Here is a 23,629-nt window from a genome sequence, read left to right as displayed (position 1 = left end):
CTAGAATCTGGATTTTTACCTGACACCACCTGAACTAATTCAAGTTTTGGGGTTGTTTGCTTTTTTTTTTTAGTTGCATAAAAACCAAACCAAAACCATCCAGGAGCTAGATTCAATCCCTCATCCACGAAGTTTCTAAAGTTTTGTTTTGTTTTGTTTCTTAGAGCTTCTGGGGGGGTGGTAAGTACTGGAAACATTGCCATTGTGAAATAGAACACCCACTTCTGTGGATAAAACATAAACACCCAGTGAATGAATATAGTGAGCACCCACACAGCCACCTTCCACGTCAGGAGTGGAACACTGCCCCCCTCAGAGACACCCTGCCTATGTCTGTCTCTCCCCTTGACATAATAGTTGTCCTGAAGTTGATCTCTAAGTTTTACAGGTTAGTTTGCTTGTTTTCAAATAAGATATTGACGGAATCACACCGAAACATTCCCTTGGGTCCTAATGGCCACTGGTTTTAACCTTGGATATGGAAGCTTCCAGAAGGAACTCTAAGCCTCCTCCTTATTCAACACCCCTAGAATGATGGTTCAAAAATTCAGATCTGATCCTGTCATCAACACACCAAAGCCCAGCCCTTGTCTGAAACCCTCATTAGCCCCCACTGCCCTCGCAACAGGATCAGCCTCCTGCCTAGGGAGAACCAGGCCAGTGTGACTGCTTTCCGTCTCCCTCCCCAACCTTGCTATCTGCTGCATTCTCCGGGAGCCAGGCTCTGGACACACCACCTCCCTCTCCCATCATGGTTTTTCTACACCTGGTGGCCCTACCGCCTATCAGCTCAACCAGACACGTCATTCCTCAGGCCTCACTTTGCCCATCTCTAAAATGGAGGCCTGGTTCTCCCCTCAGAGTTGCAGAGTGCCCAGCACCCAGTGAGGACTCCATAAAAGGCTATGGCTGCTGCGCTGATTCTGTCCCTCCTCCTCCGTGCTTCCCTTCCTCATCCTGGTAAGGATTCAGGCCAGCCTCTGGCTTCTCCCAGGATTCCATTCAACTCAAGACGGCATTATACCGTCCATTCCCTGACAGACGCGGCCAGCCCCTGCCTCACACACTTCATGGCACCATCTGGACAGCAAGTTTCCCTCCTGGAAGAGGCCCTTCCCAAGTGGCTCAGACCAGGGATCTGAAAGCAACAGCTCAGGACAGAATCCAGCCTACAGAAATGTTTTGCTTGGCTTGAATGTTTTTTAAAAATTTAAATTAGCTTTAATTTAAATTTAAATTCAGCCAAGTGCTGAAGCTGCTGATAGGTTACAAATGTGCCAAGACCTGGGGCCCCTGGGCACTCAAGGCAGGGAGACAGGGTCTGGGGTGCCCGGAGCCCTCAGCCTGTTGCCTCTGGTCATGCACAGCCTTTATGTGCATTTATCCCACAGGGTGCTGAGCTCACATCTGAGCCACAACAGGAAAAAGGCAGGGAAGCAATGAGTCAGCTACAAACAGTTAAAAATTGGAAGTTCCCATGTGAAAATCTAGATTACAGCTCTTTCTTGAAAACTTACAGAATCTGGCCCACACACCCCTACTGCCTCACTCTGGCCCATGTGCTGACTTACGTAACCCGTGGCGTGGGGGGCTAAAATCCCTAAGCTGCGGAGAAACCGGAATCCTTCCTGCGCCCCCACCCAGATTCCCTCCTATCCCTCCCAAGGCTTGAGGGATCCCATCCCTCCTCAGGACCCGCTTTCCCAGGGCTTACCGAAGTGGCATCCGTGGAGTCCTCCTCTTCCCCCTCCTCCCGGCCATCCTCGATCTCCTCCATCACTTCGGCCTTGGCCTCGGCCACCAACTCCCGCAAAGCCTTGTTGCTGGTGACGCTGCTGACGAAGGGATGCTGAGGGGCAAGACACATCTGGATTAGAACCACTTGGGCTGGAGGGTGCAGGAAGGGCAGGCGAAGGCTCAGGGAAGGCCATCTCCCAAGCAGAGAAGGCCAGTGGCATCCCTGAGCGCAAGGGGAACGTGCACTTGGTAAGGGAGACTGGAGGGGGCTCACGAAGTCCTGTGTGTGGAGGAAGAAGCTGAACCCTGGCTCTGACCCCACCCGCTGTGCAACACTGAGCAAGTCATCTTCCTCTCCAAAGCGGAGACGATAGTGCCAAACCTACAGGGAGGTCATAAGGGTTAAGCAGGATAATGTATAAGGAAGTGTTAAGCCCAAAGCAGGAGCTCAAGCGATGTTTGGGGGGTTGTCTGTGCATTTGTTTTCTTTTTTAAAAGGTTTTAATACATGGTTTTAAAATACCTACTACAGGGGCACCTGGATGGCTCAGTGGGCTGAATGTCTGACTCTTGATTTCGGCTCAGGCCACGGTCCTGGGGTCCTGAGATCAAGCCCCACATCGGGCTCTGCACTCAGTGCAGAGTCTGCTTGTCCCTCTCCCTCTGCTTGCTCCCATTCTCTCTCAAGTAAAATCTTAAAATAATATATCAACTACATATACTTTATTGAAATGTTACTTATACTGAGTCAAGTTCACAATTTACTAAGCTCAATGACTTTTTCCACCCGTGGTATAACCATGCCCACCTGCAGACACTGAAGTCTTCTGTCTCCTTGTCATCAAGCCCTCTCCCCACAGCTGCTCAGCCCTGGGAACTAGTTCTGCCTGCTCCCTCATTCCATGTGAACACAATCATACAGTATGCAGCCCTCCCTGGCTGACATGGTGGTTGAGACCATGAAAGTTGCCTCCCTCATTGCATATATCAGTAAACTGGTCCTTGTTCATTCCCGTGCAGTATTCTACCACATGGAGAGGTCACGACCTGTTTATCCATTCTGCTCCTGACACACAGATGTGTCATTTCCTGTTTTGGGCGACTATGAATAAGGCTATGAATGAGTGCCTGTACGTAGGTTTTTAGGAACACGTGTGTTTGCAAATTCTTAAGGGAGCGTCATGTAAGTTCTACCCTAGGCATTTGCAGAAATGTCACATCTCTACAGTAATGACAGCTCTTTCACACGGCTTGCAAAACACCAAAGTACTGAAGGCCTCAGCAGATGTTAAATCAGCACAAGCACCTTCCCTAGCAGAAGTCTGCTCTCGGGAATCTAATCCCCAGCCCCAGGGTGTGGACGAGGATATGAGATGACTGATCACCCAGAGAAAGGGATGTCGTGTGTGTCTTAGGGGAGCAGGGGGCTGTCATTAAGTTGGAGTTTGCTTATTTGAAATTTAGAGGAAGGCTCTGATGACATCTACTGCTTTCACAGTTGGAAAGTTAATCCGTGGAGGAACAGCATCGACGAGATTGCAGGGAAGTACGTACATGATAAAGACATTTTCGGCACCTGGTAAACACCTTCACCACTGACAGGTCCATCACGAACCATTTTTATGTGTCTGAACATTTAGAAGAGTTCATCTGTGGAAGGTCATGAGACAACATCCCCTTTCCCCTCGGGCACCTATCTCTGACCAGAAAGGAATAACCCTCACTCCTTTCAAAGAGCCCTAAACCAGCCTGGCCTTCTCTAGTTAGTCCGGACTAGTGCAGATTTTAAGAATTTCATTTCTTGGGGAGCCTGGGTGGCTCAGTGGGTTAAGCCGCTGCCTTCGGCTCAGGTCATGATCTCAGGGTCTTGGGATCGAGTCCCGCATCGGGCTCTCTGCTCGGCAGGGAGCCTGCTTCCTCCTCTCTCTCTCTCTCTGCCTACCTCTCTGCCTACTTGTGATTTCTCTCTGTCAAATAAATAAATAAAATCTTTAAAAAAAAAAAAAAAAAAAAAGAATTTCATTTCTTGGGGCAGCTGGGTGGCTCAGTCAGTTAAGGTCTGACTTTGGCTCAGGTCATGATCACAGAGTCCTGGGATCGAGCCCCATGTTGGGCTCCCTGCTCAGTGGGGAATCTAGCTTCTCCCTCTGCCTACCGCTCCCCCTATTGTGCTCTCTCGTTCTCTCTGTGTCAAATAAATAAATAAAATGTTTTAAAAAAATTTTTTTTTTAATTTCCTTTTGCTCTGTCCCATGGCCCATTCATTCACGATCTGGGCCCTGGCCACATGTTGAGGCCAATGATGTGCCAAGCGCCGAGAGTAGGATGAACAAACAGTCTGGGCAGGGTCCCTGCCCCTGGGGGCTTGCCGCTGAGTGGAAGAGAATAGGTATGCAACCAAATGACCCACAAGATCATGACAGATGGGGACGCCCGGGTGGCTCAGTCAGTTAAGCATCTGCCTTCGGCTCAGGTCATGATCCTTGGTCCCCTGCTTGGGCTCCCTACGCAGCAGGGAGTTTGCTTATCCCTTTCTCTCTGCCATTCCCCCCAGCTCGTATGCACTCTCTCGCTCTCTAAGAAATAAATACATAAAATAAAAAAATAAAAAAATTAAAAAGATCATGTCAGATCAGGTAATGGGATAGCATGAGGCTGAAACCACATGGGCCTGTCCTGGGCGGTGGAGGCTGCTTCGTCTATGGTCACAGGAGGCTCCCTGAGGAGGCGACATTCGAGCTGGCCGGGAAAAGATCTGGGCACAGAGAGTTCCAGGTAGGGGAGCAGCAGGTGCAAGGGCCCTGAGATAAGACTGAGTCTGGCAGACTGAAGGCACAGCTAGAAGGCCAGGGTGGCAGGGGTTGTGGGAGACAGAAGAGGGGCCAGAGGAGGAAGCACAGAGTGGTGCATGCAGGATCCTAGAGCCATAGTGAGAAGCTGAGACTTTCTTCTCAGAAGTTGCTGGAGGGTGCAGCTGAGAGGTGGTATTACCGGTTACTCTTTAAAGGTGTCCATCTGGGTGCTGTTTGGTTCCAAAAGGTCTTGAGTGGGAAAGCTAATAAGGGCTTACTCATCATGGGAGGCAGGAGGGTGTCGTGGTGAGAGTACTGGCTTTAGAGGAAATCTGTCTGGGATGAAATGTCACTTCCACCACCACCTTGGGTGAGTCACTCAATCTCTCTAAGCCTCAGTTAACTCATCTGTATACTGGGAATAATAGTACAGCTGTTATAAGCACTACAGTAAGTGCTCCAAGTATGGCAGTCATCATCACCACCTCCAACACCACCACCACCATCACAGCCAGTCACCACCACCATCACCACCCTCACCACCAGCAGCACAGTTAGGTAAGCCTTCAAGGCACAGATTGCCCCCCGAGCCATCCCTCTTCCCTCCTACATCCCCACAGAGCACAGCTTTTTGGAACCGAGGGTGAGAATCAGATCCCGAAGGTTCCTGAGCCTTGCATTGCCCGACCTCACACATGAATCTGAGCAAGGAGCCATGGGACACATCATGGCAGTTGCTGAAGCAGATGCAGCAGAGCTAAAGAAGGCAGGCACAGGCTTCTGGAAATACCAAGTTTTCACCATGGCACGCTACACGTTGACCAACTCAGTGGCTTTCCAGCATGGCCAGGAGTCTTGCTTTCTTGGGGCTAGACCATCTGCCCCACTGCCTCCCATGGGCACCCTGGGGTCCTTAGGAAGGGGACAACCCGGGGAAGAAAGCCCTTTGCCAGAGGAAAAGGTGAGTGGCGCAGGAACAGTATTGTCTGTGTACACAGGTGAGGCAAAGGGGGCCATACTTGTCCATTCATGGTGGACCCCCTCCCTAAACCCATGTTTCCAGTGGGCAGCTGGCCGTTCAAGACCCACCCACTCTCCAAGACGCCCTCACATCTGACCGCAGAGGGAGCTTGGGCATCATTTCCTCACCCTTCTACTGTATGAGAGGGAAACTGAGACCCAGGCAGAACCTTTTCAGAATCTGACCTTGGGCAAAGAGGTCCGCACATGGATGCTGAAGCCACATGGACCTGCATTCAACTCCCGGTCCTATTATCTACCTGCTGTGTGTCCTCAAGCAAGTGACTTCACCTCTCTGAGCATCAGTTTTCTTCTATGTAAAATGAGGCTCTTAATAGTACCTCCTTGGTATAAAAATTAATCCGGGGGATCAAACTGTGTCCTCTTGTGCCCTCTCTAGCCCTTGTTGCTTCGGCTAGTTTTATTTTCAAGCTCTGCTTGCAAGCACATGTCCCCGAAGCTCCAGGCCTGCTGCCTGAGTGTTGGAGGCTGGCACGAAGCGGGGTTTGGGGCAGCCTCAGCCGCCTCTGCTACTGTTGTGAGCTTGCATCTCATTGGCTAATGTGGTCACATTCTTGTTCCGATTGACCAGGACAAGTCGCCCACCCACTTCTAGAGTTGAAAGTGGACTCTGCTCCATTGTATTTTGGGGACTGGGAAGATCGGCGGGTTAGCTCCACTGAAGAAAAATCAGGAAGGGTGAGTTATGTCATAAAAGGACAATGATTCCTACCACCAGTGCTGCCTCGTTCACTAGAAAAGTTTCTGCCCTATAACATGAGCTCAGTATATAATGGTTGAATGGATGAATGGAGGGGGGGAGAAGTTGATTCCTGGGAGTCTAGTGTAGTGAAGAGAACACTGGCCTGGGGGTTAGGAGACCACTACAATCTTGGGTTGGAATCCCCAGGCAGGCACGGCTGACAAGGCAGCCCCTCTAGGGGCTGATGAGGCCCAAAACACTGTTTTGTCAACTTCTCTGGAACAGAAAGCACAGACTACCTCCCTCACTGCCTCAGAACCACTAACTCCAGGGATGTGTCCAAAGGAGAGAAGTCCCCAACCCCAAGCCACCAAGGCCCAGGAGAGAGGCAGAACCCTGTTGCCAGGAAGGCCAGGGCCTTCCTGGGCAGGAAGTGCACAGTATGCCTGAGCGGGGACAGGCTGGTCGGGCACACAGGGCCCCAGAAAGATGCTCAGGCACCCCCACAAGAGGCCCAGATCAGAGGGGAACTTAGCTGTCAGCTCTTTCAGGAAGAGACACAGCTATTCGGTGTCATCTCTGCAGGAAGCCCCAAAAGGCCACTAGACAGAACCCCTCCTGCCATCTACACATACTTCCTTTCCAAGAAGGAGCCTGATTTTCCTTGATGCGCTTAGAAACCATCAGCCAGGGTGTCCTGTACTCTGAGGCTGGCTTTAGATAATGCCTGAAGCCACTTTCAAGGTTCCAGCTGTCAGCATCTGTCCAGTGCCCCACTCCCTCCCGTCTCATCTTCACTCTCTCATCCCTTCTTCCTCTCTCTAATTCATTCAGAGAGGAGGCTTACCAGAGTGGTCAAGACAACAGGCTTCGGAATGACACAACCAGAATGAGAATCCCAGCTCTGTCTCTTACAAGCTGTGTGATCTTGTACAGGCTACCTAACCTCTCTGTGCCTCAGTTTTATCACCTGTTTGATGGAAATGGGAACAGTACCTACATCACAGGGTTATTATAAGGATTAAAGGGTTAACATTTGCTAAACATTTAGAATTGTACCTGGCATGGAGCAATGGTTACACTACAGTTAAGTAAAAACATTAATATTTGTTGAGGGCCCTGTACATACCAGACACTGTTCTGGATGCTTGGGACACATCAGTGTACAAAACAAAGACTGCTGTCCTCAGGGAGCAGACATGCTAGAGATCAACAATAAACTTAACAAACAAGTACACCATGGAAAAATCAAAAGTAGGGAAGGGAAAGGAGAACTGAGAATATGTCGGGAGTAGAAGTGGCTGGTTTCCAGTTTGAAATAGGGTGGTGGGGGAAGCCCACTGAGAAAAGCAAGGACTTAAAGAAGAGAGTCAACCATGGAGACCTCAGGAAAAAAACATTACAGTCAGTGTAAAGAGCTGTGCAAAGGCCCTGAGGCAGCTGCATGCCCAGAATGGCTGAAATACAGTAAGGAGGCCAGAGTGGCTGGCATTGAGTGAGGGGTTATTATGGGGTAGGCAGATCGTGTAGGACCCTGCAGGTCACCGAGACTCTGGAGTTTAGCTTAAGTGAGAGGGGAGCCATTAAGGGGCTTTGAACCAGGGAGGGACGAGAACTGACATACGTGTTAAGGTTTCCCTTTGGCTGCTGTGCTGAGAACAGATAGAAGGAGAACAGGGACACCAGCGAGGAGGTAATAATCTAAGCGAAAGTCATGGGGGCAGCTCTGACCTATGGTTGCAATGGAAATGGTGCAAAGTGGTCGGACTCGGGGCACATTCTGAAGGTAGGGACTACAGCACTTCCTGACAGAATGGATATGGAGCACATAAGAAAGATCAGCACCAAGGATGCCTGCAAGGTTTGGGGCCCCAAGGGCCGGGTGGGTGGGTTGCCGCTCCCTGAGATGGGACAGACATCAGTGGAGCATATGTGGGGAAAGCAGAGGGCACTCGGGTGTGGATGTCCACATGGGGGCAGAGAGGAAGGGGCTGGCTGTGGACACCTGGGGCAGGTGGAGCAGTGTGGGCTGCAGGGGAAACGTGGCTGTCGCTGCAAACCCTCGAGGTGAGCGAAGACTTGTGGGGAGGGGTGCAGCTGGTGCACTTCCACGGTGATCAGCCGCAGGGAAGAGGAACAGGGGGAGGATGCTACGAAGGAGTGACCGGGGAGAAGGGAAGACACCAGGAATCTATGGGGGTCCAGAAACCAAGCGTTGACAGTGGCAAGGGTGAGGATCAATTGTGGCTGCCGTGGCTGGGTCCCCGGGAGCAGCCTGGAGCCAGCCACCGGGTCCAGCGACGTGAGTCACACATGACCCTGACACGAAGGGCTGGGACACTGCGTGATAGGCTTACAACCAACTCAACAAGTGTCCCCGGAGCCCCTGAGTGATAGCCATCATGCTAAAAACATGGCGCACACAGAACCTCATTTACCCAGACAATTGCACCAAGGGAGCACAACTCACATCTCACAGATGAGGAAACTGAGACACAGAGTGAGAACAACTCCTAGTCCGGGTGGTCAAGCATGACCTCAGAGCCCAGGTCCCTGATTGCTGTGTGACAAGGTCTCCCAAATCTCTGTGCAAATGAGGAGATGAATCAGAAACCAGTGTCAACTCACAGCATGAGGTGCTTGGAGGAAGCTCGGGAAGCAGGCAGAAACAAGGGGCATGAACAGCTCTGCAGGGGCACTGGGAAGCCAAGATCTGGAGGCCCCTACCTGTCACTCAAAGCCAGGTGATCTCAGGCAGGCCATGCTCCCCCCACCCCCACCGCCCCCTCTGCCCAGAAATAAAGAGGCACAAGAACAAAGCTGACAGCAGCCTAAGCCCTGAAAGGCATTTTTTTTGTATCTCAAGGGATCACTCCTTTTTCTGCAACCCTTTCTTTCTTGCACTAAGAATCCCCTGGCAGGACATTGTTTGCAACTATGTAACAAAAATTCCTGGCTAGGGCTGAGGCTCTAGGGCTGCCACGTGGGGACAGAGGACAGCTGGTCTCTTCCTGGTGGAATGTCCTGGATGGCCTAGAGGCCGGATGTAGCAGGCCAGGAGGCGCCCGCTTACAGGAAACAATTGGCCCCAAGCGGCTTGGAGCTCCAGCTTCTGACAGTGATGGCCCGCCCCCTCCTCTGGCTTCCCCACCAAACACTGCCATTCCCAGAATATAAGGCCTCTGATAGCGTAGCCCAGAGAGGTTAAGCTAAGCACTCTATGGTATCTTTGCACTTAACCCTCAAAACGACTCTGTTAAAAAGGAGGGGCATGACCATTATCCCCATTTCAGAGTGAGATCTGAGTCACAGAGATATGAAGCCAATCTCCCAGGGTCTCACAACCAATACGTGGCAAAGCCAGGATCTGAACCCAGGACTCTCCAGCCGCAGTCCACACCCACTCCATCACTGCGCTGCACACGCCAGAGGGGAGCTGGAACCTGGAATACCAACAAGGGGCCTTTGCCTGGCACACAGTAGGTACTCGGGAGAAGCAGCTGCACACAAACAAAGACTCTGTGCTTGGCGTGGCTGCTTCTTCCTTTCTTCCCAACACATATCAGACACCATGAATCACTGGCGTGGAAGGATCACAGTGGGCAAGGTGTGGAGGGGCGGCCCCTCCCCAGAACCCAGGCCCACTTTCTCCTGGTCTCCCATCAGTGTTGTGTTGACAGCATGGGGACAGCGACTAGAAGGCCTGAGGACAGCAGGACAGGTGGTGTGTGCCACTTTCAAAGCACGAGGCACCAGCCAGGGCAAGGGGCAACTCCCAGCTACCTCCAGTATTTCAAGAAGCTTCAAGGAAACCATCAACCCCCTCTCCACACAAGAGCCAGAGATTCCTCACACAGTAGCCAGAGGGGCCCTGAGAAGTACAGGTCAGATGCTGTGTCCCTTGTCCAACCCTCAGGGGCACCCCACCACACAGAGGGTACAGGGTACACCACACAGAGGGTACAGCTCAAGTCCTGGTCTGGGCTTTCGAGACCCTGCATGACCCCACGTGACCCTACGCAGCCTGACCCTTTCTTGTAGAAAAGAGTGAGCACCGCAGCCTGCCTGTCCGTCTTTGAAAGGCCAGCTGCCCACTGGAAACCTGGGTTCAGGGAGGGGGTCCACCATGAATGGACAACTATGGCCCCCTCTGCCTCAACTGTGTACACAGACAAGACTGTTCCCCCTGAGCATGCGCTCTCCTTCTGGAAGCCTGCATCCTGCTGCAAAGCATCTGAGTGAGTGTATGGGGGGTGGGGTGGGTGTGCGTCCTCTTGGGGAGCACACACCCCGAACTTCTCTGATCTCTGCCCTCACCCTTGGCTCCGTGCCCTGGCCTCCTCACTCCTCCCAATCATGCTTTGCCTCAGCTGCCCAGCACCCCTCGCCTCGCCCCTCAGCCCCCTCTGGGGTCAGCTCACACAGAGCGCTTCCGTGCCCTCTTCTTATCAGAGAGCCACCCTCGCAGGCCCCCACCCTTCTGAGTTGTTTCCTTTCTCCCCGGAGCCCTTGTCTCCCTGCCATGGGCGCTTATCTGCTGTCTGTGCCCCGTCTCCCCCACGAGAACGTAAGCCGTGTGAGGACAAGCTCTGGGGGAGCTGCCTTCATGACGGCCGTCTCAGTCCAAGAGCCCAGGGAATATCAGCTGATTAATGAATGACTCTTCTGGCCATCGCCTGGGTTGGGGAGCAACACACCCAGCTTCCAGGTCATGGGTGAGCTTGCCCATCTTCTGTGTGCAAAAGAAGGGCAGGGCAGAGGGGGCAGGCAGCCACCCCAAGGACAGGGCAGCCACGTACCTCCAGGAGCTGCGCAGCACTGGGCCGGGTCTCCGGGTTCTTATCGAGGGCCGTCTTCAGGAAGTCGCGGAACTCCACAGACCTGGGGGGGTGGGCACAGGTGGTGGCAGTCAGCTCAGAGTAGGGCAAGAACTGAGAAAATTCCCGAGTCACAGACTCTGCTCTCCTGGGAGTCATGTGCTTCCCCGACACAGCCCTCAAAAGACAAAGGGTGCCTTCATGAGCAAAAGCAGCGAAGGCGACAGGGCTTTCAAGATGACCTTCTCATCATGAACATCATTGTACAGATGGAGATATGGACATCAGTGGAGCAGGGATTTGCCCGAGGCCACAGAGCAAAACAGAGAAGCAAGGGGGTTTAAGTTTGAGCCCCCGTTCCCAGCCCAGGGCTTCCCCCAGGCCCGATTAGGCACTTCCTCCCATAGTGGCATCCGCCTTCCTGGCTCACACAGTCTGCGCTGAAAGACAGCCCATGTTAGGAGCACAGAGGACAGGAAAAGGAATGGAGGGCACAGGTGGCTCAGAAAGGCCAGGAGACCCCCAGGCCTAGCAGGACCAGGAGAGCCCTGGCCCTCCACCTGCCCAACCCCACATGTCCCATGTCCCAGGCCCACTGGCCACACAGCCAATACCCTCAGGCAGGCTTGCTCCTTACCACTTGGAAGGTGAGAGCAGCGTGGGGGGATCCGACTTGGCAATCTTGAGCAGGACCCGCATGGGGTTGAGCTCATGGTGCGGGGGCTCAATCTGGGCCATCTCAATCAGAGTGATGCCCAGGGACCAGATGTCAGCTTTGTAGTCATACGGGGTGTCCTTCATGGTCTCACACATCACCACCTCAGGGGCCATCCTGAACCAACCAAGGACAACAGAGGGCTAAGAACCTGGCCTCCCCAGGCACTTCTCAGAGATTCAGAGTCAGGGGTCACCACCAGCCAGTGTCAGAGAGTTGATGGCACTCCCAAATCACGATGTGCATTAGGGTCCATCCCACTGTCTTCCTTACGATGGTCTTCACTTGGAAAGATGCCTTCAGGAGGGGGTCCATGGCCACGTCCGGCTGCAGTTCCCGATGTCTGCCACGAGATGGCAGCAACAATCCAGAACACAGAGTCCTGGGGAAGGGGCGGGTGGAGGCAGAGGGGAGGGTGGCCCGAGACCAACTGGGGGCACAGGTGGGCTGAGAGAATACAACTGCACAGAGAGAAGGGATGGGAGAGAACAGGAGAAAGAGGAATAAAAGGGCAGAGAGAGAGAGAGAGAGAAAGAAAGGGTGAGTAATAAGCAAGCAAGAAAGGAGCTTAACTCCCAAGTGAGAATGCATGTGAAAAACAGAAAGTAATTAGGTATGAAACTGAAAGAGTTTTCATGGTTTTTTTGTGTGTTTGTTTGTTTTTTTAAGTAATAGTTTTGGAAAAGAAGGAAACACAATGGTCTAGAAAAGTCCAGAGAAACTTCACGGGAAGGTAGGAATTGTTCATCCTCACAGTCCCAGCCCAGGGCCTCCCATTCAGTCTGTACTTGTTGAATTAAACAGGAATTGAACCATTTTCTGGGGGTTCCCGTTCAGGTGTTCTTAATGGAGCATTTTCTATATGTATTTTCCCATTTAATGCTCATAACAACCTGTGAACCCTGATTTCGTAGAGGAGGAAACTGGGCCACAGGGAAGCTAAGCAGCTTGGCCAAGATCACAGCACTCCTGAGGGCTGCCGCCTGGGCTCAGACCAGCAGGCTGACCCAGGAGCTCTTGCTGCTGTCCTCTCTTCTCTACAGCAGTCCCAGGTCACCTCGGGGAGTCTGAGGTTCGACCTTCAGTCCACCATCCCCATTCCAGAAACTGCAAGACTCACCAGTAAGGCGTTCCTATAAAGGAATCTCGCTTCTGCAGAGTTTTCAGATTCTTGGCAGACACACCAAAGTCAGCTGCAAGACAAAAATCAGACAGAGTATTCATTGGACATTCCTCCACCCACAGCCCTGGGGTGTGAACTCGGAAACAGACGTTCCAAATCAATTAACAGGTACAATTTCCTACATAGCTAAGTTCTGATCATTAAAAACAGACCTACTGATATAAAGATATATAGAGACATGCACCTTCCTTCCTGCTAATGAGAGTATAAATTGAAGAGCCTTTCAGGAAAGCAGTTGGGCAATAAATCGCAAGAACCTTTCAAGTATCCACACTCTTCTGATCCCGCAATTCCAGATCTAGATAGTTACCCCAATGAAGTCATCTTAAACGTAAGAACAGTTTGCAGAGTGATGCTCATCGAAGCATTATTGTAATAATGACCAATTTTTTTAAAAAACCTAATTGTTTGACTTTCAGGGAGTGATTTTAATCAGCAATAATTATGCCTTGGATGGTCACTGGCCATCATAATGTTTCTGCAAAAAGCTGAGAGGGTGATTTTAAAACTTTATATTCAATATATAATATATTCTGTCTTTTCCAAAAGGGATCTAAGCTGGCATATCAAGGCAAGTGCACACGCACACCAAACACATACACACACACAGGAAGATGAACCAAGAAATTGAGAGGTAAGAAAGATAAAGGGTAAATGACTGAACAGATTAAGAAAAATGGGATGTGTGGCCACATGGCCGTATTTTATTGGTATTATTGAAGTATTTTTATTCAGTATTTTAACACTGAATTATACGTATTAATACATGTCAATATTAGGGGTGCTTGAGCAGCTCAGTCACTTAAGTGTCCAACTCTTGATTTTGGCACAGGTCACAATCTCAAGGTCATGACATCAAGTTCCACGCTGGGCATGGAGTCCACTTAAGATTCTCTCCCTCCCCTTTACCCCCGCCAAGGCAAAACAAAACAAAACAATTGATATTAAACATTTAGTACGTATTTAATATATGAAATTAATATTTAACATGTATTTAAATGTTATAATATTTAACACAATATTAAGATACTGTATTTATATACTTCTTAGGTTAACTAGGAAAAGGGAGGATGCCAGTTGAACATATGGTATGGTCCCCATGATGCTCCCTCCCCAGAGAAAAGGGCAGAGATCTACATGAACCGACTTGGAAGAAATATGCCAACTTGCTAAACTGGCTGCATACGGATCATGAGACCAGACAAGGTTTCTTCTACTTTTCTCAATTTTTTACATTTACCATGATGAACACGTACAACTTTCAGGAATGATATAAATAAAATGTATCTTCAAACACACCCCACACTACCAGTCTTCCTTCACATGCTCACTACTACAAAAAGAATCCAATGCCACGAAGAGTAATCTCCAATTCCTGTCTTCAAGGGTAAAGTTTCATTTTTTTAAAAAATAGAAAAAAGTATATTTATTGTCATGTTTTCAAAAAACATTCCAACTAATAAGTTAAGATAAACTTTTACGTGGCAGAAAAACAGATAAGTTTCATCTTGATTAAAAAATAAATTGAGGGGGTGCCAGGTGCCTCAGATGGTTAAGCATCTGCCTTTGGCTCAGGTCATGATCTCCAGTGTCCTGGAATCACACCCTACATGGGGCTACCTGCTCAGCAGGGAGTCTGCTTCTCCCTCTCTTTCTGCCCCCTTACCACACTCATGCACATGCTCTTTGTAATGAACAAATTTAAAAAAAATTTTTTTTAAATAAATCAGTACAAAAAGTCAGGAGAAGGGCAAGGCACCTGGGTGACTCAGAGGGTTGAGCATCTGACTCTTGGTTTCGGCTCAGGTCATGATCTCAAGGTCATGAGACTGAGCCCATGTAGGGTTCCATGCTCGGCATAGAGTCTGCTTGGGATTCTCTCCCTCTCCCTCCCCCTCCTAGGGTGCGCTCTCTAAAATGAATAAAATCGGGCATCTGGGTGGCTCAGTGGGTTAAAGCCTCTGCCTTTGGCTCAGGTCATGATCCCAGAGTCCAGGGAGCCTGCTTCCTCCTCTCTCTCTGCCTGTCTCTCTGCCTACTTGTGATCTCTGTCTTGTCAAATAAATAAAATAAATAAAAATAAATAAAATAAATAAATAAAAATAAAATAAATAAATAAAATAAATAAAAATAAAAATCTTCTAAAAAATGAATAAAATCTTTAAATAAATAAATAAATAAATAAATAAATAAATAAATAAGAATTCAGAAGGAAGCAACATCTTGAGCAGACTGGTGAAGCTTAATGCAAAAAGTTGCCAAGCCACATAATTACCAGCCCCACAGGAAGCCTCCATCTAGCTCTAGAAAGGAGCTGGCCGGAAGCACAGATCTAGGACACCGGCTGTTCTGGAGCGCTTGAATCAGACCAACTGGTTCAAACCAGGAAGGAGCACAATGCTAAGAGGGGGGCCTGAATACCAGAGAACCGGTTCGAGTCTTGGCTCTTCTATTTCACTGGTTCATTCACCTGTTCACTGGGGTGCCTTCCAGAGCCAGACATTAGCCAAGAGCGAACCAAGTGAACCAAGGCCTTGACCTTGAGCAGCTCAAAGTTTAGTGGTGCAAGCAGATAGCCACCAAACACCAGTTAATCTCTATTCCTAACTGTGTAAGAGGGGAGCACAGGGATAAGAGAGTCCACAGTCAGGGAGGTGAGACAGTGCAGGGAGGGAGGGAGGGCTTGGAGGAAACACAGCTGAGGGCCTCCACACTGTTCCTTCATTCAACATATATTAATTGAACATCTATTATGTGCCAGGCACAGTTCTAGGCACAGAGCTGAACCCAAATCTCCACCCTCATGTGCCTTTTACTCTAGCAATGAAAACAGGCCTTCAACACACCCCCATGTGATTCATGGTGGGGGCAGGGGCAGATGGGTGGCTTTTTTAAACAGGAGGTCAGGATCTGGGGAAAGATATTTCCAGACAGGGATAACAATCTGGTGGAAGGGCCTGGAGGGGCAGGGCAACGTGACTGGAGGGAGGGGAGGCAGAAGCAGTTAAGTTGGAGACAGGCAGGGGTCAGGACAATTAGCAAACCTCCAACCTTCAGTATCCCTGTGTGTGACACACGGGTGGTGATACTAGAATTACTTTGCAGGGTCACCATGAGGATTAAAGGACACTCAGAAAGCACTTGGCACCAAGCCCTGTTCCTGGTAAATGCTCTGGCCATGGGGCAGGTGAGCTGGGAGAATTTTAGGCTGGGGCATAGCTGAGAATTTTAGGCTAGGAGCCGTCAGGAAAACTGGTCTCTAAGCCCAGTCCCAGCTAACTAGATAGCAGCAGATGACGGGCCTGGGAGGACCATCTGGCCCAGGGAGGGACCAACAGCTGCTATAGAGGGAGGTACAAAACCAGGAAACCCAGATGAGAAACTGGCTCTGTAGCTGACTACCTGGGAGGCCAGGACGAATCACCACCCCTCTGGGTTCCTGGAGAAGAATGGCGGTGCCTGGCTCACCTCCTTCCTACAGGGCCTGGGGCCCACCTTCCCTGCAAACACCAGTAAGGGCTGGCCCTGTCATCCCAGGAAATCTGGAAACAGCAGTGAGTGCTTCTCAGACCCAGCATGAGGCTCCCAGGAGGGAGGCAGGAGCTGCCACTCCCCTATCAGGGTCTCCAATCCCTGTCTGAGAAGAAAGAGGAAAAGCAGAAACCACCAACTTTCACAATGACACACAGTTGGTCCCCCAGGCCCCTCCCAGCCAGCCTTTGGGATAGCTGCTACTTCCCCCTTCTGCCACACAAGATCAGGCCCACCCAGGCAGCTCCTCCCTGCAGCAGTGGACCTCAGGCTCAGGGAACGCAGTTTGGGCTTGGACAATTCAAAGGGGGTTCCCCCAGGCAGTCTGTTCTAATAAAAATACTCCTCTCTCCTTCTCCCATTTTACAACAAGAATTGGAAACAAGGGCAGCAGGTGGGTGGGGAGTGTTTTGTAAATTATCACATCCATAAGGAAAGGGTCCATTTCTGCCTTGTCCACAGCCGCTCCCTCCGCACCACATGGGGCCCACGGAACACTGTTCCCAAATGAACGACCAAATACATGAACTGCCAGTCTTTTGCTAGACCACCTTTGAAGTCTAGAAGAAAAGAACACTGGTTTTTAAGAAATATGTTTGACAGAAATTCTCTTTCTAGAAATAAATCCTCCAAACCAGATGATAACATACATGGAAACTTACAAAAGCATTATTCGAAAGCGTCAAAAAATTGGAAGCTGCCAAGTTGTTGCTAGAGCTCAGCTGGCAAATGGTTAAATGATGGCACAGTCCAGCCATGAGCCACCAGGCAGCCCTTGAAAAGAATGAGGTTGCATGTGTTTGTACTAATGTGGGATGCTATCCCTAGCATGTTGCCCGGAACATGCTGTTGACTAATCGATGCATATGATAGAAGGTAGAGTGTGATTACAGTTGTCTTTTAAAAGAACGACCTCTGCACACCGTGCGAGCAGACACACCGCACACACAGAAGAGGGGTTGCGAGGTTACACGTCAAACTTAATATGTTGTCACCAACTCCCTGGAAGGAGGATTTTGGTGAGCACACCAAGGGGGTCTTATATTTTTTATCTTTAGACACTTTTATTCTTTTTTTTTTTAATTAATTAATTTATTTGAGAGATAGAGATCACAAGTAGGACAGAGAGGCAGGTAGAGAGAGAGGAGGAAGCAGGCTTCCCGCGGAGCAGAGAGCCCGATGTGGAGCTCGGGATCATGACCTGAGCCGAAGGCAGAGGCTTTAACCCACTGAGCCACCCAGGTGCCCCGAGACACTTTTATTCTTTAAAATATTTTTGATACGGATGCCTGGGTGGCTCTGTCGTTGAGCCTCTGCCTTTGGCTCGGGTCAAGCCCCGCGTCGGGCTCCCTGCTCTTCGAAGAGCCTGCTTCTCCCTCTCTCACTCCTCCTGCTTGTGTTGCCTCTCTCGCTGTCTCTGTCAGACAACTAAATAAAATCTTTAAAAATATATATTTTTTATAAAGAGTACCTACTGCCTTTCTGGTTTAAGAAGATGAAATGCTCACAGCAAAAGTTCTTCAGGTTTGTGGGTTTTTGTTCTTGCTTTTTGAGTAAAACCCAGTGGGAGCCAGGATGTGGTGAGAGCACCTCGCACTTGCCAGGGGGTGAGCTGCACACGCTGGATGGAAGGCACACTGGCCGCAGCGGAGAGAGAAACCCCTGAAACACGGCACACACCCAGCCAACACTTCTAACAAACACTGCTGTTTACTGAGAAGTGAGCAGGCATACAGTGCTGCACAGACGTCCGTCCATCACTTCGATCCTCCCCTGCATATCATTTTGTATATCATCAGCCTGTATATCCCTATGCATGTCGTTTACAGCCGTGACCCTTTGGGGGTAGATTATTTACAGGGAAGATTATTACTCCACCCCTTTTTTTTAATAAAACATTTTACTTTATTTTTTTTAATCTTTTAATTTTTTAATAAACATATAATTTATTTTTATCCCCAGGAATACTGGTCTGTGAATCTCCAGGTTTACACACTGCACAGCACTCACCATAGCACATACCCTCCCCAATGTCCATAACCCCACCCCTCTCTCCCAGCCCCCCTCCCCCACCCTTTTTTTTAAGGTAGATTTTTGTGTTTTGTTTTGTCTTTTTTTCTGACACAGAATGAGAGAGAGAGAGAGAGAAACAGAGAGCGAGAGAACACAAGCAGCAGGCAGAAGGAGAGGGAGAAGCAGACTCCCTGCTAAGCTGGGCACCCCCACCCACCCACCCAGATGGGGACTCAATCCCAAGACTTCGGGATCATGACCTGAGCAGAAGGCAGATGCTTAACCGACCAAGCTACCCAGGTGCCCTATTATTCCTCTTTGACAGATGAGAAGACTGAGGTTTAGAGACGTTAAGGAACTTGCGAACTGTCACCCAGCTCTAAGGACAGACAGGACGTTGAATCTGTGCTCTTTACCACTGCCTAGTCCTCTGTACACAGAAAAAAACACCGAAAGGGGGCCTACAGGGTGCATTCTCGCAACATCAGGAGAGACTTCTGTTTCCTTCATTGTGGGTCTTATTGCAAACTGTCTGTATGACTGTATCTATCTATATACTCACTTATATATAGTTTCTTCCTGTTATCAAGGCAATGCTGCTTATAAAAAATTCAAACATTTACAGATGAGAAAGTCTCCATAATCCTGGTAGAGATAAACATTTATGAGTTTGCTGCATATAGCTCCAGATTTATATAAATAAAAGTGTATATGTAAATAAAAATACTTTTTAAAAATGAAATCAGATTAAACCTGCTATTTTGCAGCTGTGTTTTGTCCCTTCACGTATACATATACATTTTTGTAAGAGATTACACATTTTCTACAATTTAATTTTCAATAGCTAAAGAAGATTCCATTGTACCATAACTTATTTAATTAATCCTCTACTGGAGTAAATTGGATCATTTCTCATTTCTTACTGTTACAAATACTGCTGCACTAAATATCACTGCACATATTTTCCTATACGTGTGTAAATACCATATTTTACTTTCATAATTAAAAATTACATACATAAGAACTATTATGTATTACACACATACACAAGGCTGTGAATTTAGAATATATGAAGATAAGTAACAAAATCTCTCATCTGTCCCCTTAACTGTAGACCACCAAAAGAATCCAAGAGGAGCCTTTTCCCAGATAATGTCAAGCTAGTTAGAGGCAAACCACTGTCCAATAAGAGTTCTGTACCCCCCTGCCCTCCTGGACCCTCCACCCCTGGCCAGTGAGTCTGTAGGCCAGCATGGGTAGGGAAACCCTGGAATTCTAAGTCTGAGAACCTTCTATATGGTCCCCAACCAGGGATGGTACCTATGTTCCAAGACGTGTTTGAAAGGGAATTTGAGGGGGGGGGGTGCACCTGGGTGACTCAGTTAAGAGTCTGCCTTGGGCTCAGGTCATGGCTTCAGGGTCCCAGGATCAAGCCCCACATCAGACTCCCAGCTCAGCAGGGTGTCTGCTTCTCCCTCTCCCTACCCCCTGCTCACACACATGCTCTCGCATGCTCTCTCTCAAGTAAAAAAATAAAATAAAATAAAAAAAAAGGAAAAGGAATGGGGGCCGTCTGGTCGTCACAATGAAAAGGAGTGCTCCTGCCATTTAGTGGGACAGAGCCACCGACACTGCGCCTCCCAAGGCAAAACACTGTCTCATCTAAAATGCCAGCAGTGGCCCTGCGGACCAACGCAAGCCAGGGTCCTCACAGGACCCACCGGGAAGCGAAGCCTAGAGAGGGCGTGGGGCCTGCTGACACGGAGGTGGGGATGGGAGAAGGCAAAGGCTTCGCCCCCCAGCCCTGGAAGCCCATGGGCCCTCTTCCTCTGGATTACCACGCCAGCTCATTAAGAGGGAGGATCCACCAGGGCTCCCAAGGGACTTCTCTTAATTATCAGAACGGTCTGCCTTCCCAGGAGTGCCATGGAAACGGTCCCTGGCAGGGAGGCGAGAAGATTCTGAGACCAACTGCTTCCTGTCTCTGAGCCTCAGTCTCCCCACCTACTAAAGACATCGCATCTCTGGCCAAATAGGAGACTGACCCAACTGCTCGACTTCTCCATTTCTGTGTTCATTTTCTCTTGTTGTTGAAACACACGTGAGCACTACAGAGGCCCCCGTCTTCCCGCTCACCCCTCAGCCCCTCAGCCCCCCAGCCCTCCTGCTTCCCTCTCTCCCCTCTCCTACAGAACCCTGTCTTTTTCTGGTATGTTCTCCCTCAGTCACACATTCAGAACTCTGTTCTTGCTTCCAACAGGCCACGCCAGTCTAAGTGGATAACAACTTGTTTTTCAGGCCAGTACAAATCTTCTCACCCTCTGGAGAACCATCGACCCACCCCAACCACGCTGCTCCACGGAGAGAAAGAGGGAGCAGCTGGGCAAGGCTTCCATCTTGCTACCCAACCCCGCCTTCCTTCTCAGGGAGCGCCACGAGCTGGGCCAATCAGAGAAGCCCTCCTTACTGGATCACGTTGATTGGTCGAGAGATCTTCACCTACGCCAGGCTAAGCCAATCAGAGTACTACACTGGGATTACGGACTCCAAGACCTGAAATGGTGAGGTTCAGTTGGTCCTGCAGGAGGTGATCCTGAGAAAACTTAAACTAGCCCCTGCCAGAAGCTCTGTGAGGCGGTCTGGTCTGAGAGCCTAACCGACATGCACGGAAGGGCAGACCAGAGAGTCTCTTGTGTTCCAGGGTCCAGCTGCCCTGGATGCCCAGCTGTATCGCTTCACCATCACAGTTCCGTGTATCATACACGCACATTTTCCTGTCTGCCTTAAATCACAGAAGACCGGTTCTTATCACTAGCACCAAGAATCTAAAATAGAGTAATGGTTAATCACGTGGGCTCTGAAGCCAGATGCACTGGTCTGAAGCCCAGATGTGCCTCTTACTGGCTGTATGATTTGTGTTTAAGCTAACCTCTTTAAAAAAAAAAAAAAAAAAATGCCAGATATCCCACCTCTGTAAAATGTTATGAGTGGTCTTTGAGGACTAAATGAATTTCTATATTATCAAACACTGGCTCAGTTCATGGCAGCCAGAGTGAAAGAACCAGGGCACCAGGACACCGGCGACAACACACAGGAATTCTGGGGTGGGGGTCAAAGTGGGGGTGAGAGGCAGGTAACTGGTTGCTGCCAGGCCCACTTGCCAGGCCTCCTGTGCACCAAGGGGACTTTGGGAATTAGGAACCCTCCAGTAAATAAAATGAAAAGTAATGGCAATGCTGGAAGCTGCTACTGATCTGAGCACCTTCTATATGCCAGGCTCTGTGCAGGGCTTTGTGATTTTTTGGCCAGTCCAGACTTCTGCTGGGGACTTGGAAGACCCCTAAAGTAAAATTCACCTCCCATTTTCAGAGACACACAGCTGGGGAGAGGAACATAGGTTCTCTAGAGAGGGAACATTCTCTCTCATGGCAGCTTCTCTGAGACATTCCTAGGCCCAACATCGCCCACCTCTCCGATGTGCTGGACACCCACAGACGCTTTGCATACACTCTCTAACTTGTCACACCAACTCTGTGAGACAGGAACGATTACCACACCCCTGAGTTTGAGAAGTCGAGGCTCCAAAGTCTTAAGTGACTGCCCAAGGTCCTCTAATGCGAAGTGGCAGATTCAGGACAAGAGTGCCGGTCTTCAGACTTCAAAGTCCACCCCCCAACTTCATATCCCAACTGTCCCAGGGCAGCAGATCCTCTTCCCTGCTCTCCACACCAGTGCATTCCTACCAGTCATCAAGAACTGCTTCACATCCACTCAGAGCTAGAACTTGAGCTTTACTTGGCAACTATCAAATGAATCTCAAGGAAGTCTGATACCCATGCCAGTCCTTTGTACACTCTCCCTAGTGGTCACAGTAGCCCTGTGAGGCGAAACTGCTGTTATACCCATTGCACAGATGAAGAAACTGAGGCTTGGATATTAAATATGTTTCTCCAGCTCAAAGTGGCAGAGCCAGGATTTGAACCAGGCTTGTGTGTGCCTAGAACCCCCGCTTTGCTCAGCTCACCCTGCCGCTTCTTCATTCTATGTCCACTCCAGGGAGCAGCACGGCTATTGTCTCCAACGAGGTGACTCCCTTACTTGGGAGAAAGATCTGCTAAGCAATTCTCTTCTGTATCCCTGAGTTATATAAAGACATAGGGCAGGGGAGCTCAGAGGCCCAAGACAGTTCCAAGACACTAGAAAACTGTCACCCTTTCCCCCAGGCCTCCTCCACTGCTCCGTCAGGCTGCAGATCCCAGGCCCAAGGGGGAAGGGGGATTTTCCAAAACAGAACAACAGGCCTCAGCAGGCCTGCACCCCACCACTCCCAGAGCTCAGCAGAATTGTGTAAATACTCACACTCAACTCTCCCTGAACTTTTTTCCTTTCTGATTGGCTTCCTGGTTTTCTCAACTGCATATGCCAAGTCATTTGGAAACCCGATGCACCCATCTGCTTCCATCCCACCCGCTGCTAAGCTCTGAGTGAGATTCTGGAGTCTGCTCAGCATGTCAGCGCCCTCCAGATTTAGGGGGTGTTTAAGGGGGGGCATGGAAATGGGAAATGAGCACCCCCAGGGATATCTCAGCCCGAGGCTGCTGGGCCCCTCCCTCCTTCCCTGTCCCTGCCAGGGCTTCCCTGCGCTGAGTGGCTGCTCCTGGCCAGGGTTTGCTGTGTTCTGCCTCCTCCAAGTGATAAGTTCTCGAAGGCTAAGCTGAAGGTTTCCTTCAAATCCTGCAGATTCGAAGGGATTCTCTTCTCTGCCCCCCATATACTCCCTGAGCCTAAAGGCTAGGCACTCCCCAACCAGGCCCCTCCCCGGCCACCCACACTCTACCCCTGAAGGAGCCTGTCCGTGGGGGCTGAGGAGTCAGGAAGACCTGAGGCCCAGCCCTACTACTGCTTCTCAGTGGCCTCTTCTGGGCTGGTAGAGTCCCTACCCTCCCCACACCCCTGCCCAATACCCCTGGAGTGCCGATTGAATGAGGTGCCTAGAAAGTGCCTCCTCTAATGGCTGGCATCAAGTAGGGGCTCCATAAACCCAATAAACATGCACTACTTGTATTATCAGTCCCCCAAAATACCCTGTTTCTCATCACTGTGCCCCTGCCCACCAGG

The 23,629-nt window shown here is 49.9% G+C and overlaps 1 protein-coding gene and 1 long non-coding RNA gene across 5 annotated transcripts in view; both read right to left on the bottom strand.

Moving 5' to 3' along the window:
• STK10 (serine/threonine kinase 10) overlaps positions 1–23,629 on the bottom strand; it is a 120,074-nt gene that overhangs the window by 35,913 nt on the left and 60,532 nt on the right. For 3 of the 4 annotated variants that reach the window (XM_032337010.1, XM_032337011.1, XM_032337009.1), the window contains exons 5-8: positions 12,905–12,977; positions 11,707–11,901; positions 11,052–11,133; positions 1,715–1,849 (exon numbers count right to left, since the gene is read on the bottom strand). In XM_032337010.1, coding sequence (XP_032192901.1) covers positions 1,715–1,849; positions 11,052–11,133; positions 11,707–11,901; positions 12,905–12,977 — 485 coding nt within the window. Of the gene's footprint in view, positions 1–1,714; positions 1,850–11,051; positions 11,134–11,706; positions 11,902–12,904; positions 12,978–20,829; positions 20,852–23,629 lie in introns of those variants that run through there. The other variant, XM_032337012.1, reaches the window with a different exon arrangement.
• On the bottom strand, positions 15,174–22,572 carry LOC116586710. Its single transcript, XR_004284117.1, has 3 exons — positions 22,563–22,572; positions 17,970–17,976; positions 15,174–16,186 (listed from the first exon to the last, which is right to left on the bottom strand). It is a non-coding gene; the product is annotated as an uncharacterized LOC116586710 (long non-coding RNA).

The sequence above is a fragment of the Mustela erminea genome, chromosome 3 (assembly GCF_009829155.1).
Source record: "Mustela erminea isolate mMusErm1 chromosome 3, mMusErm1.Pri, whole genome shotgun sequence".
Taxonomy (NCBI): Eukaryota; Metazoa; Chordata; class Mammalia; order Carnivora; family Mustelidae; genus Mustela; species Mustela erminea.
Note: the sequence above shows the minus strand (reverse complement) of the source record. Positions and strands in the feature narration are given on the sequence as shown.